Genomic DNA, 13,946 nt, shown 5'->3' on the forward strand with positions numbered 1-13,946 from the left:
TCCACAGCATCCAAACCCCTCTCTTTGAAGAATGAATAGCTACAATATAACAAGGGTTGGATTGGGTTTGGGTTGGTTCCACCCTGCTCATAAATAAAATCAGATATATCACATTTTTGCTTATCAGTTGCATTTCCATTAGGTCAGGGCCCAACTACAGTTTAAAAGTACGTTTTGAGTACTGATTTCTATCTCCATGAAAATGGCATAAATTCAAATCAAATATTTCTGAAGCAGGAAACTGCAGTCGCAGTCTTGCAAAGGGTAATTATTTTATACTCAAAACAGTCTTTGTTATGGAAAATGTGGCTTCCAACTTAGTACCTTAGTAATACTGGTGAAGGTTTATTGGATGCCAGGAAAATGTGATATAATTGACAAACAGTATGTCACTGCAAGATTATGTAAAGAATGTCCAGTTAGAATTAGCCATTAAGTAATTTTATAGTATAATATTATATATAAAAAATTGATTGCCCATTGGAAATAATGTCTGGCAGATCTGCATTAGTGTTCACCTGAGGTGCATTATCTCCCACATAAAAATGAATAATCATGTGTACATAATTAATTACTGAGCAGAGCATTTGAGGCAGGTTTCCATTTGAGCTTCTAATGAATGTTAAACCTACTGTGAGAGGAGCTGAGAACCTAAGCAGAGATGGTTTTATGTTTGGTCCCATTGAATTTCATCTTTAATACGTGCACTTTTGGAAGGCCATGTTTGTTATATCATAACCAAAACTTTCTTTGCAATGAGTTTATATAACATGTCATATTCTGTTTATGACCATACTGTTAAAGCATCTTACAAATTAGCTGTTGCCCTTAAAATATGTACACAACAGCACAGAGTGACAGGGCTTGGGGGTGTGCCCAACTACTCATGCCTAGTGTAGTGTAGTGATAGTGTGCTGAGTGCATTATGAGGTCTTCAGAGAGGTACTATGCATTGTATGCATTACATAATGTCTGACACGTATTGTATTATATTGAAGTAGTGAGCCATGCTGTAATTGTCTTAATATTTGAGATGCTTTTGATTGAATGATAAAACATTTTGCGCACGTTTTGGCCAATACAGTCAGAGTCTGCCAGAGACATAAATCAATTAACTGGCTGCTTGGGGCCATGCAGACATTTTTAAAGTGGAATATTATCAACCCAGTGGTCTCTTTGGAGGATTTAAAATCTTCACATTTCATTTGGAGTGTGTGCTTCAACAGTGTTGGTGATTAATGCATTTTGTGTGTGTCATACCTGCAGTTTATTGGGACATATGTCTAAGATAACAGCACCCAGGTCAACACATGATTTACATGCAACCTTCAACTTGTTTTATGTTGTGCTGAATGATGAATTGACCATAAACTGTCACTAGCATCAATCAGAACTTGCATATGACAAAACTAGCAGTTCACAGCCCTCATATTGCTTCGGGAAAATAGTGCATGTCAGCCATCTGGCATACAGTATGTCCTGGATAGATAGTGAACAGAGGTGTGGAATTCTTTTCAAAAAAATCCCAGGTTCACTAAGACTCTGCAATGGCCTCATAATTATAACCTCTATTATTTTTTTAAATTCTTCAAGAAATTATTATTTCAGTACTAAATAGAGTTAAATATATACATTTGAGCCATGCACCAAGTTACAGAAGCGTATTGCTGCCACACCAGAAAAAAAATACAATTACAGGATAGTAGATCAACACAATGGGTTGTTTGTTAGAACAACAATCACACAACAAGGAGGATCCAGTTCCAGTCCATTTTATTACTCAAACTGGTTTGTATCTGGCAATAAGAACAAGGCAGGAAATCATGGGTCAAATGTATGCATAATAATAACTAACAATCAACCAAAGATATCAACCGAAGAGAAAAACCATTACTCAAACTAAAGAGGTAGAAATAATCTTCCATTACATTTATCATAATTACTAAACAGATTCATCATATGGAAAGAAAGGGACTTACATCAAATACACAGCTTAAAGGTTGAATATGTAGAATATTTATTAAAAGCTATATATTTTTTTTAAATAATACAGCCACGGGGCGTTTTGAGGGGTACAGAATGAAAGTATTGCTTTTCCATAAAAAAAACATATTTAGTCTGAATTAATATTTTCACAATTTTTTGACGTTCTGTGTACATTGTACCAGCCAATTAGCGGCCGGAATTGCGGGTTGCCAGGGTTGTCTGTTGTTCCGGTGCAGCTACTGTAGGCTGGCACTGGGTGAAATGGAGTTGTAAACAAACACCACCATGTTGGACTCACTAAAACCAATGTTTTTTGCTCTCAAGTACAACTTTTCATCACAAAACTTCGAAGGTAAGACAGAATATCTGTTAGTCGCTGTAAATAAGTGGTTGTTTACCTTTGTATGCTGCTGGTTCACTGAGTTTTTAGCGCAATAATAGTGGTATTGTTGAACTCGCCAGGGTCTTAGCTTTCATATGAGATGCTATTTGTTTGTGTACCATGAAGTATCAGAGCGGTAGCAATGGAAATGTGTAGAGTGGGTTGACTTTCTGACGCTATTCGGATTTTGATATTTGATCATTAACCTCTTAACGCACGCTGTTCCGTTCACGGGACGGGACGGATGTTAGGAGGTAGCCACACGTTCTTCTGAATGTTTTAAACACCAACCCTTAAACATATATATTCATGCCGTACATTGTTGGAAAGCTTAGATTGTTCTGATTCATTCAAGACCACTCACGACTTATATGGTTGCTCACAGTCGTAATAGTATTAGCGGTTAGCTCGGCTAGCCACTCAGCTAAGTGAGAAAAGCTATAATGCTACATACCTTCAAAGTCTTCTCTTTATCCACAACGATCATCTTATGACTCAGGACTTTCTGTACAGCTCGCCAAGTATCCATTCTTGTGAAATATGAAATCCGTTTCCATAAAACCGGAATACGTTCCTCAATATGTCAACATGTATTTAGTCCAACACGTAATGTAATAACACAAATAACAAACCATATACGGTCCGTTTACGTTTACGTCCATCTCAGAGTACACGTGACTAGATGTTCACGACAGTGAGCCTCTTCTGCTTCTGACGACACCACTCACCAGCCAATCGGTGTTTAGGATTAGGCAGTACATGCAGAGACATTGCTGTTACCATAGGCTGCTACTCCCACTGGCGTTACAATGTAATGTACTCGGTGGTTTCAAGCAAGTCAGTTACAGCGAGGGTATGTTCGCTTCCTGTTTTCAAAATAAAAGCACCAACTCTATCGTTATGGTTTTCTTAATAATAAAAGGCAACGGGTGTTTTATTTTGTGAAAATGACCGGAAGTGCGTTACTCGCTACGGCTAACTTGAGTGGCTCCGAATTCGCAGGAGCAAAACTTTAAGCAGATGTTATTTGGACAAATTAGCGTCACATTGTGGATCTAAAGGGCTACTTTCTCGCCTAAAAAGGTTAGACATGTGGATAAAGTGGTATATTTACAGAGTTAGAGCTAAAATAAAATCCGGCACCGGACCTGGCAACCCGACTGCTGGAATTACTTTTTGGTTGTTGCGACTACGATCTCGAGACATTAGATGGCGTTGTTCTGCTCATTCTACATATTCTACCTTTAAACTATTGTGTAGGTAGGGAGGTAGGTGAGCCAGCTCCTTTGTTCTCCAGAGAGGGAAAACGGCTGACACAGGTGAGCTGGCTGCCTAAATAGTCTCTGGGGGCAGAGCTGGAGTGAAATGTGGTGGAAGGAGGTGGGGAGTTTCTACAGTAACTAAACTACTCTATTAACTATGCAACCTGAAAAAAGAATGTAAAATGAGCTTGATAATAGGAGTGAACTTGGCAACCTTGTGTGTGGTCAGTGGTAGACGTCAGCTCTTCTTCCTTTAGAGACACGCTGAAACAGCAGGACCAGTTGAAGGACGGCATACAACTGGAGGATTTGTTGGTTGCTCATTTGATGAGAACAGACATGGATATGGAGCTATGGGGGATATGTTATATGGTTAATTAACTCTGTTACTTTGTGTTGGCTCGTCAGCTAAAGTCAGTATTCATGTATTGAATACTTAACACTAGCATTGGTGGACCAGTTTAGCCTGCTAGCTGGTTGCTGTGCTACTGTGCTACTTTTTGTGACCAGGTCTTTGGTTGCAGAAGAGAACATTTTGGATATAAGATCCTCCAGAATGTTCTCTTGAAGAAATTGTACCACACCATTTCATTGCACTACATTCAGGTGCTCAGTATTCTCTAAGAAAACCCGAATCAGTGTAATGCCTTACCTGATGACATGAGGAGCTGCACTTCCATCAGCACATTTAAAACCAAATTGCCTGCTAAAAGCTTCTCAGCTCTCTAACCACTGACTCTATATTGTATGTGATGTACTATAGTGTGTAGTTTTGCAGTTTGTGCCCTGTAATTGTTCTGCTTTGTACTGCTTGCTGTTGTGTTTTTTTATGTTTTAATATTGACCTATGGAACTGCAGATGAAAATTAGCTATAAGCCAACTCTGGTACAATAGAAACAATTGTAACATTCATGGTCCCAATGACCAAATGGTCATGTTCCCAATAAACAAATTATTATTACAAATGTTCTCTTCAATGCCTTCTGAGATTTTTTTTAAAAATGCAAACATTCTATTTAAAAAAAATATTTACTGAGACCAAGCATTTTAACGAAAGTTGTTGTGCACATTGTATGTGTTGGAACTACTGTAAGCAATTACCTTTTGCCTCAGTGTTGGCAAACATAATAAAGATGCTGTTGTTTAAAAGCATCTGTTATTTCATGTTTTGTATTTCATTTTGCATTTTTGTATTTTAAATACTCTAAATACTCTAAAGTAAAGTATATTTGGGAATTTCCAGAGAATCATTTCTGTTTTGAAATTGTTATCAAGCTTTTTTTTTAAGTAAATGTTACTCAAATAATGAAAAATGACAAACTTGGTCCAGCCAGTTAAAAGGAGTGTATGTTATAAATTACAAGGTGTTATTGTATGACCTAACCCACCGATGGATGACCGATACTGACAACCCTTCTAAAGCACTAGGACATCAGCAAGTAATGAACTCAATTATTCAGCATGGACATATATATTTTTGGACATTTTCTAGTAATCTCAAGGATGAAAAAAAATTATTATACAAAAACAAACTCCTCATAAATTAAAATCAGACACTTTCTGTACCATTGTATTGTATCTTTTGGTTTGTTTGTTTGTAGTACTTTATTTTGCTGCAGGTCTGTATATGAGCGCTTCTGTAGATCAACTGTTATTAAAAAAAAAGACATGTACTGTGCATGAACTGGTATTCCAGAAAAAAAGAGACCCATTTACCTGCCAACAGGTCTGGTCAGATTGTATCTAGCACACATTCAACAAGTCATATATTATGAGAGCTGACTGTCAATACAACAGCTGCAAGTGTTCAACTGAGTGTGTCAAAAATCAAATGAACAAATGTTTTTCAGTGTGCATGTGATGTTCGCATGTTCATGTTATGGCAGAGAACAATAAATCTTTCCTCTTAGGCAAAAGCAAAACTGACCTCCAATTTTGAGGTTGAATGAAACTGGAAATATATTGTACTGTAGGTTCATTGAAATCACTGAAAACAAACTACAGATTGCAGATCTTCCAGTCGATATTTCATCAATGGCTACTTTGCATATTTAATTTTTTTCTTCAGAGCACAATTGTGGTCAGTTAATTGTGGAAATGGAATGAAAAACGATTATGTTAAATGGGATATCAGTTAAATAAATAAATAAAGCTTCATTCCAAAACATTTCAAGATATTGGAGATCCAACATTTAAACAAAATGACAACCACAGCTCACAATTTGACCACTGCATGAAAGTAAAGTACAGCTGTTTTTTGTCATTTTAATAATCTTTTCCTTCAGTGTATCACTTGAATGAGAATATAGTACAGTTTTATTTGGACACAAACAACAAATACTAGATCATTCACATCAGCCACTGAGCATGTTTGGTGGATTTATTGACTCACTACGCTGGCACACTTAGGCTTTTCTTTGGAGAAAAAAACGTCTTGTATTTGCACTGAAGGATCATAGGGATTTTTTCTCCCTTTGAGACAAACAAGGGATCACTTCAAATAATGTAGACCGACTCCGAACTGCACAACGAGATAGAATTGCCGAAATGTTTTTAAAAGCCATTGCACTCCACAAAGTCAAACCTATAAAGTCAATCCAGGAGAAACAGTGAAAAGACTTAGAAACTTAGAGTGTATCATGCAGTCTGTTCATACTTAACCCAGACAGTTTCTTTCAAAGAGAAACAAGATGGGGGAGGGAGTTAGTGACATTGATAGGATACATACAGTATAGCTTCAGCAAACCAGACATCGAACTGGGCGTAGCGGGGAATAAGGACTGTGGTGCTCTGAGGTCCTTAAACAACTGTGCAGTCGTTCTAAAGGTAAGCTTGATATGATTATATATTTGTGAAGTTGAAGTTTTGATAGTTCCAATTGTTTAAATATGCAGTGAATCAGAGTTTTCAATAAAAGTGTTTTATTACATTTTGTTCCTCTGCAGATGGGGACCTTGACTTTTGGATCATTCATTCATTTAACCTGAGGGCAACTCACCCGACCAACTCAAACGGAGTAAACTTTCAGTAAATTACAACTTTACAATGGATAACAGTCTTGAATCTGGATTCCTGATGTGACAGCTGGCTGCGCCAAAGTGGCGCCTTTGCGCACGATGGAGGACCTTTTACGCGAGCAGGATAGCTGTGCGCAGAATGTGTCATGGGGCAACTCAAGTCGTGGGAATGTGAGCCATTTGGGGAACACCACAGTAAATCCTTTGAAACGGAATGAAGAAGTAGCCAAAGTGGAAGTGACCGTCCTTGTCCTGGTGATGCTGCTTGCTCTGACCGGCAACCTGTGCGTCCTGTGGGCTATCCACACCACCAAGAACAGCCATTCTCGGATGTATTACTTCATGAAGCACCTGAGCATCGCAGATCTCGTCGTTGCAATCTTTCAGGTCTTGCCGCAACTCATTTGGGATATCACGTTTCGCTTCTACGGGCCAGATGTGTTGTGCAGGTTGGTCAAATACGTGCAGGTCGTTGGCATGTTTGCATCTACCTACATGCTCGTCTTGATGTCCATCGACAGGTGCTTGGCGATTTGCCTACCACTTCGATCTGTGCACAAGAGAAAGGACCGTTTCTGTGTGATCGCCTCCTGGGTGCTTAGTCTGATATTCAGCACTCCTCAAATGTACATATTTTCTCTTAAGGAGGTCGGGAACGGTGTGTATGACTGTTGGGGTGACTTTGTGCAGCCATGGGGCGCCAAAGCATACATCACATGGATGAGCCTCAGCATTTACATTTTCCCAGTTGCAATTTTAAGCATCTGCTATGGCCTGATATGTTTTAAAATATGGCAAAACGTCAATTTAAAAACCAGAAGAGAGCACTTTCTGTCTCTCTCTCCACGGGCCTCCAAAGGCGCTCATCCCCTCTCTCGTGTGAGCAGCGTGAGGCTCATTTCAAAAGCAAAAATCCGCACAGTGAAAATGACATTTGTGGTGGTCCTTGCCTACATCGTATGCTGGACTCCCTTTTTCTTTGTCCAGATGTGGTCAGCTTGGGATCCTGCTGCACCAAGAGAAGGTAAAGACACACCTTTCTTTTTAAATGTATAGTTAAAATGTTAAATGTATATATAGTGCAATTTGAGTTACAATCTTGTTATAAATATCTCCTGTATTCACCAAAAGCAGTTATTACATTGTTAAAAAACATTCTTGATTGATGATAATGTTTATTGCTTTATGAGGACATCGCCTAGTGTGCCAAGTGCTCAGAGGTGACGAGAAGAGGATCATCTTTGTGTAAGATTTATACTGGTGAATTTATTGCCCATAAACCTTGTGATGTGAGAAAAAAAAAACAAATTCTACAAGAGTAACGCAATAAATGTCTCACACATACAAAGGTTATATCTCTGGGAATCCATAAGCAATTCACTTCACTTCCAAGGCAACACAATGGTATTTAACTTCAGACTTCCCCAGAGGAACACAGATGAATGGGAGTGTCATTTACAGTGGTTATCAGTTCTGAGAGGGTCCTCTGGGTCACTGGCAGAGTAAATGTACCAGTACATCAAAGAGTTTCTTTCCCTCTCTTTTCCCGGCAGTGATTTATATAATTTCTATTTAACTGCGTATTTGTACTGTTTTGTTTTGTCATATCTTTTGAGTCTGCCCTTTAAAGGAGACAAGGGCAGTGTCAAATTGCGTAACCTTTCAAGTTCTGTTATATTGTAAATTTGCATGAGTGTTCATATAGAGTGTCCCTTTTCCTGCTCCAGTCATCTTCCAGGATTCAGTCTGTAATAAATGAAAAACACACAAATGCATGGTTTGGATTGATGGATTCAAGTATTCTGCAGGTGATTTCTTACTGGCATTTAGCATTACTAAACATTATTTGTGACTATTTCAATATGTATTTGAAAAAGTAATGAAAAAGACACCATTAGCATGTCTTTATTAATGAGGGAATGATTCATAGTAATGTAACAGAACTGAGATAATAAAACTAAACTGTGAAATGCTGTATGAGGGCAAGCTAAATTGTGACTATTCTGTGGAAACCATAGATCTCCAAAATATCAACTTTCCTTGGAAAAAGAAAGACAGCCTTGTTTTCAGCTTGGGGATGCATTTTTCAGATATCCCAGTGGTTTATTTGGCTGAAGAAGTACACTAAATCTCCAGTGTATCAGAAAATGGGAAATCACCAAATTTGGAGATACATGGTCTTCATTGAACAGTGACAGTATGATAAATGATTTACAAGACACTTTTTACAGCTGTGAATGATTACACATAAATCCATAAAATGCCTATGAACCAAGGAAGAAGGAACAGATAAGCTTTGTTATGTATGTGGGAGAAAGAAGAAGAGAGAGTAGACGGAAAGATGCAACACTGTAAAATAGTTCAATACGCTGTTTGGGATGTGGAGCAGTTTCATGAAAGGTGAACTGGTACATTCAATATGTTATTCAGCAATGATGGATGTAATTTGTATTCGTTTCAAAGGAAAACTTCAGTCCATCCCTGAGTGAAAATGAATTCAGATTTTGCTAACTTTATTGCTTTCTCTTTGAAGTAAATATCATTCAAGTTAAGAGTCTATGCAGGTGAGTTTCCTATCGCTCAGTTCAATCACTTTGTGGAACCATGAACACTCTCTTCCAGAGCCTGAACCTTGGTCATATCATCACATTGCACTATCTGCAGAGGATCCAAAGATGAAGATAATCTGACTCTATGTGCTAGTGCCATGTTTGCTTAACTTTTTATCCTCAGAATTGCCTTTGATATAGTGCACGTTCTTAATCGAATAAGTAATGACAGTATCATCAAAGTCCTCCTTTTGATTTCACTATCACCTCCTTTCCACTTTTCCAAGGTCAGTCTCTTCAAAAGGAGATATTACAGAAAAGGAGCCAAGACTAATATTTTTCTTTTCATTTCTCACAACACAAGACAATGGTGAATGTACTGCAAGTCAAAGTGAATTGTACCAGGGTGGAAAAAAAGAGTTTTAAGTTCGTCATTCTGTCATTTTTCCCTTAAAACGGGATTCCTGTGCGACTGAGATCTTAAAGCACCAAATTATCTCTAGACAGGGTGTTTGACTTCTCTGTTATCATAATTTTGACAGGCTGTATGGTTGACACTACGCACAGCACACGTTTTATAATAAAACAAAAGACTATAGGGAATCACAGCACCATGAACAAAAAAGGTCAGCATTTTCACTTGAAGAGAGAAGACGACAATGCTCACTAATTCTCTTTTATTCTGTTGAGGATTTTAAAAAACACTTTGAAGTCTTTCACTTTCCACTGTTCAAATGGTATGTGCTCAGTGCCTCTGATGATTGGAAATGAATCAATTAAATGAATGAGAAAAAAAGATTTCTTGTTTCAACCCAGTTCAGCCTCTTTTGATTGAAAGCATTTATCCCATTTGTTCTATAAATGTGTCAAGCAGCTTAAAATCCTATTTTATGGCATCTATTAACCTCCTATTTTTGTCTTAGCTGTAATCCCCAAGTGTTTCTGTGATTGCAATGGTTCAGCTTCTTATTTAATGTATTTCTCTTGAAATGATGTGTAACAGAAGCACAGCTTGTTTCAGCAGGGACGAAACCATATAACGCAAATAATCAAATGTAGAGTGGTTTTAATGTGAATACGTTTCAAAAACCAAAAGTAAAAGTGCAACTAAGAGAGCAAAAAAGTATGCACAACAGCACACACACAATGAGTTTGGACTACATCCCACAATCAAGTGATTGCATCTTACTGGAATGGAGATAAACTTGCCACTTAAGAGGAGAACCACTTTTCCTGTTCAGGGTAGCAGGGGGATAGAGCCTGTACTGCATGCATAGGCATTAGGTGAGATGCAGGGCTCACCCTGGGCAGGATGCCAGGGTTTTTTAAAGGGTAAAGCAAGCAATATTCTGTATTTTTGTCATTGGCAACGAACCTCATTAAAAATACCAAAACAAACAGATGTGTTAGTTTGTCTAATAATACTTTCTAACTTCCCTGTTTTTACTGAACACTAATTCTTTAAAAAAAAAACAGCTCACATATATAAAGTTTCACTTTTGTTAGCAATAGTTCGTCAAACAGGGGCTAATAGTGTATTTGTTGGTAGATTATGAAGTTGCAGAGTGGTGTACAGGGGATTGAAAATAAACAGTTCCCACGTTCCTTGTAAAGAGAGACATTTTATTGAGTGCAATAGATTTTTAAACAGAGGAGTTTACGGTGCACAGAAATAAGCTATTGTAGGCTCTGGGTTCCTCTATGTAGAATCAAATTATCTTTGGTTTTCTTTTTGACATTGAGTAAAATATATAAAATGACTTGACTTATCCTTCAAGATTCTTCTTCTTTTTTCTTCTATTTTTTTATATGAATAATTTGTTCTTCTCTGTGTCTTTTCTTATAGACATGGCCTTTATCATTGCCATGTTGTTGGCCAGTCTCAACAGCTGCTGCAACCCTTGGATCTACATGTTTTTTGCTGGTCACCTGTTCCGCGACCTGATGCAGTGCTTCTTCTGCTGCTGTAGACAGTACCTGACAGCCTCCTCCTGCAGCTGTGATCAACAGTGCAGGCACAAGAGCAACTCCTCCACGTATGCCATCAATAACACCAGCAGCCAGAGGAGCCTCACACACATATCCAGCACAGGCAGACCTGGCCAATGAAAAGCCAGCTGAAAGCCATCCAGACTTCTTGCAGTCGAGTAATCTGGCAATCACACAATTCCTGCTTTCAAGCTTTTAATTATCTTCAACAGCACTGCAGAGGACATTGCAAACATATTTGTTCTTACATGTTTTAAATTGAGCTTAATAGGCTATGTAAACCTTGTGTCCAGACATTACCCTGTGATAACAGAAAACGGAACAATATGTGAACAAAATGTGATGTATTGTGACGCTTTGTCACTTGATTGTGTGAACTTTTAAAAATCACATATATTATTATTATGGGCTTCAGCGTTTCAAAATTAAGCTTGAAAGCCTTTGTGTTTCAGCAATTGTGAGCATTTTAAAATGTCTTTGTATGCCTCCATCTTTTAACCTTGAATCTTAAAAACGTGTTGCATCAGTTATTTTCCCCATTTAATAGAATTTCTCTATGAGAAAGTAAAGCCAAATACATAACTGCATTTTAAGATATTTGGCAGATTATACAATATTATAAATTCTTGAATTGGAAAAGGTGGTTGCGTTTCAACAATGGGATTCTCAATGGAGTGCTAAACCCCAAATCCAGTGAACACATTCCAAAACAATATGAAAAGGTAGCATATCGGAAATTTACAAGCCAAGGAGGACATTTACCCTGCTGATTTGGCTCACTTCACAATAGAAAAATGGTTTCGGCACAGAGCCTTCTTCGGAGTATTTGAAGCACACAAGTTCAATTCGATAATATACACAAAGGCAGAGTTAATACACAGCTGGAAGTTGGACCCAACAATTTAGAAACCAATCACTGTCCTTATCCCATGGTTCTAGACACAGGGACCAGTCACAACTATATAGTTGTATTTGATACAATATGAAGCCTCACAAAACACTGTTTCATTGATTCATTAAGATCAAACACAAAATGGCAATTAAGTAATTTACAGTATATCCTTTTACGAACAGTTCTAACTTAAAATGCATTTTAAGCTATAGTCATCATTAAGTCCATTTGATGTCATACAATTGTATGTATATCCAAAACATTGATCTTTGGGCTAGTTTCTTCAGAACATCACCACCTCTAGAAGGCATTGTGATTTTCTTAATCTCAATTTTAATGAAGAGGGTGAACCATGATTTGCTTCAGCATAATGTTTTCCAATTGCATAAACCATATTGATAATACAGATTGCAGTTTTGAGCTCCAATATTTGTTGTTTAAGGGGTTGTTTGGTTTGTCCAATGTATACTAGACGTCCTGATGTGAGCCAAATAAACAAGTGAAATATTATTATTTTGTCCTCCTTGATACCTTTTCATATTTTTTGCTTTTCTTACTCTGCGCAAATGTGCGCTAATGCAGACTGTTACATGTGAGGAATATGTAAAGCCATGTAAATAATTTGTACAAACATTCCATATGATATTCACATATTATTCTTTTTCTTATTATAAAAATCTTAATGTGCATTTATTACACTGAGGGTATTATGATCACATCATATCATATCATAACAAAATATCAAAATCCATCAACCAAAACAGAATCCATACGAACACTTTCTAGCTCAAGGAGGCTGGTTTCAGTGTTTTCAGAGATCAAACTGTGCTTCTCTGTGATGATGTAATATAAAATTCACTTTGTAAATTGTTTCCACTGCTCCACATCTCATCTGTGCCTCATGATCATCTTTTTCAACCATATCGCTTCTTTTTAAAGTTGTTGACATTTTATTGCCACTGTGTATTAATATGTGAACTTTGGAGCAAAGTAACTTCCTTTTTATCAATTTGGAATCAACCCCAAATTATGGTTCCCCCTTGTTGCCACATTGATTACTCAACCAAATAACCATTTCTTTTTTTTTATTATTTCTGCTCTGTTTCTTTTGCTGTAGGATTCAAGGCAAAGTGCCAGCTGTTCATACTCAACATATGGAGAAGCTCAGCATCAGGATCAGATAATGTACATTCTAGACGTACTCAATTTGTTTGAAATTTTCTTTTACTTTATGTAACCTGGCAAAATGACAAAGAAAACTTTGTATTTACGGCACCATCCACAGGGAGCAGTTTTAAGGTGAAATAGGGGAACTTACATTCACATGTATTTTCAATAGTGTGTCATTAGACTGTTATATTTGACAAAACCACAAAATTTAATCCATCCTTGCAGTTTTATATCTAGGATGTGGGGGGAAGTAATACTGTTTTATTAGAATTAAACTATTGTTTCTGTATTTACAACATTTTCTGACTCTGCTGTATCATTATGTATAAAAAACAATATAAGATCTATTACTGTAATTTATAGGCAGTAAATCAGCTTTAAGTGGACAAACAAACAACAATGACAACTACTAAGCTTGCACTTTTTGTTGTTTGTGGCCTGATGTCCATCAATGTCATAAAAGTCAGAGAAATGTCCTGGTCTCCATGCTGGAATAAAGTAGCCGTACTGAATTTACACCTCCTTGTGTAGAATCACTCTGACGCCGCTGTATATCTTCCCCAGTGCCTTGAAGAGCAGCTCAAAGAATGTGTGTATGATCAGCAGGTAGATTTGACTCACACATTGGCCTTCAATGAGACAGCTCGTAATGCAGGGCACAACAGCCCAAATGTGGCAGAATGACAAACAAGCAAACA

The 13,946-nt window shown here is 37.5% G+C and overlaps 1 protein-coding gene across 1 annotated transcript; it reads left to right on the forward strand.

The window, feature by feature from the left end:
• Positions 1-6,747: 6,747 nt before the first annotated feature.
• oxtrb (oxytocin receptor b) lies at positions 6,748-11,306 on the forward strand. Its single transcript, XM_053315391.1, has 2 exons — positions 6,748-7,672; positions 11,044-11,306. The coding sequence occupies exons 1-2, from the start codon at positions 6,748-6,750 to the stop codon at positions 11,304-11,306; spliced, it is 1,188 nt and encodes a 395-aa protein (XP_053171366.1).
• Positions 11,307-13,946: the final 2,640 nt, after the last annotated feature.

Source organism: Scomber japonicus, chromosome 3, assembly GCF_027409825.1.
Source record: "Scomber japonicus isolate fScoJap1 chromosome 3, fScoJap1.pri, whole genome shotgun sequence".
Lineage (NCBI taxonomy): Eukaryota > Metazoa > Chordata > Actinopteri > Scombriformes > Scombridae > Scomber > Scomber japonicus.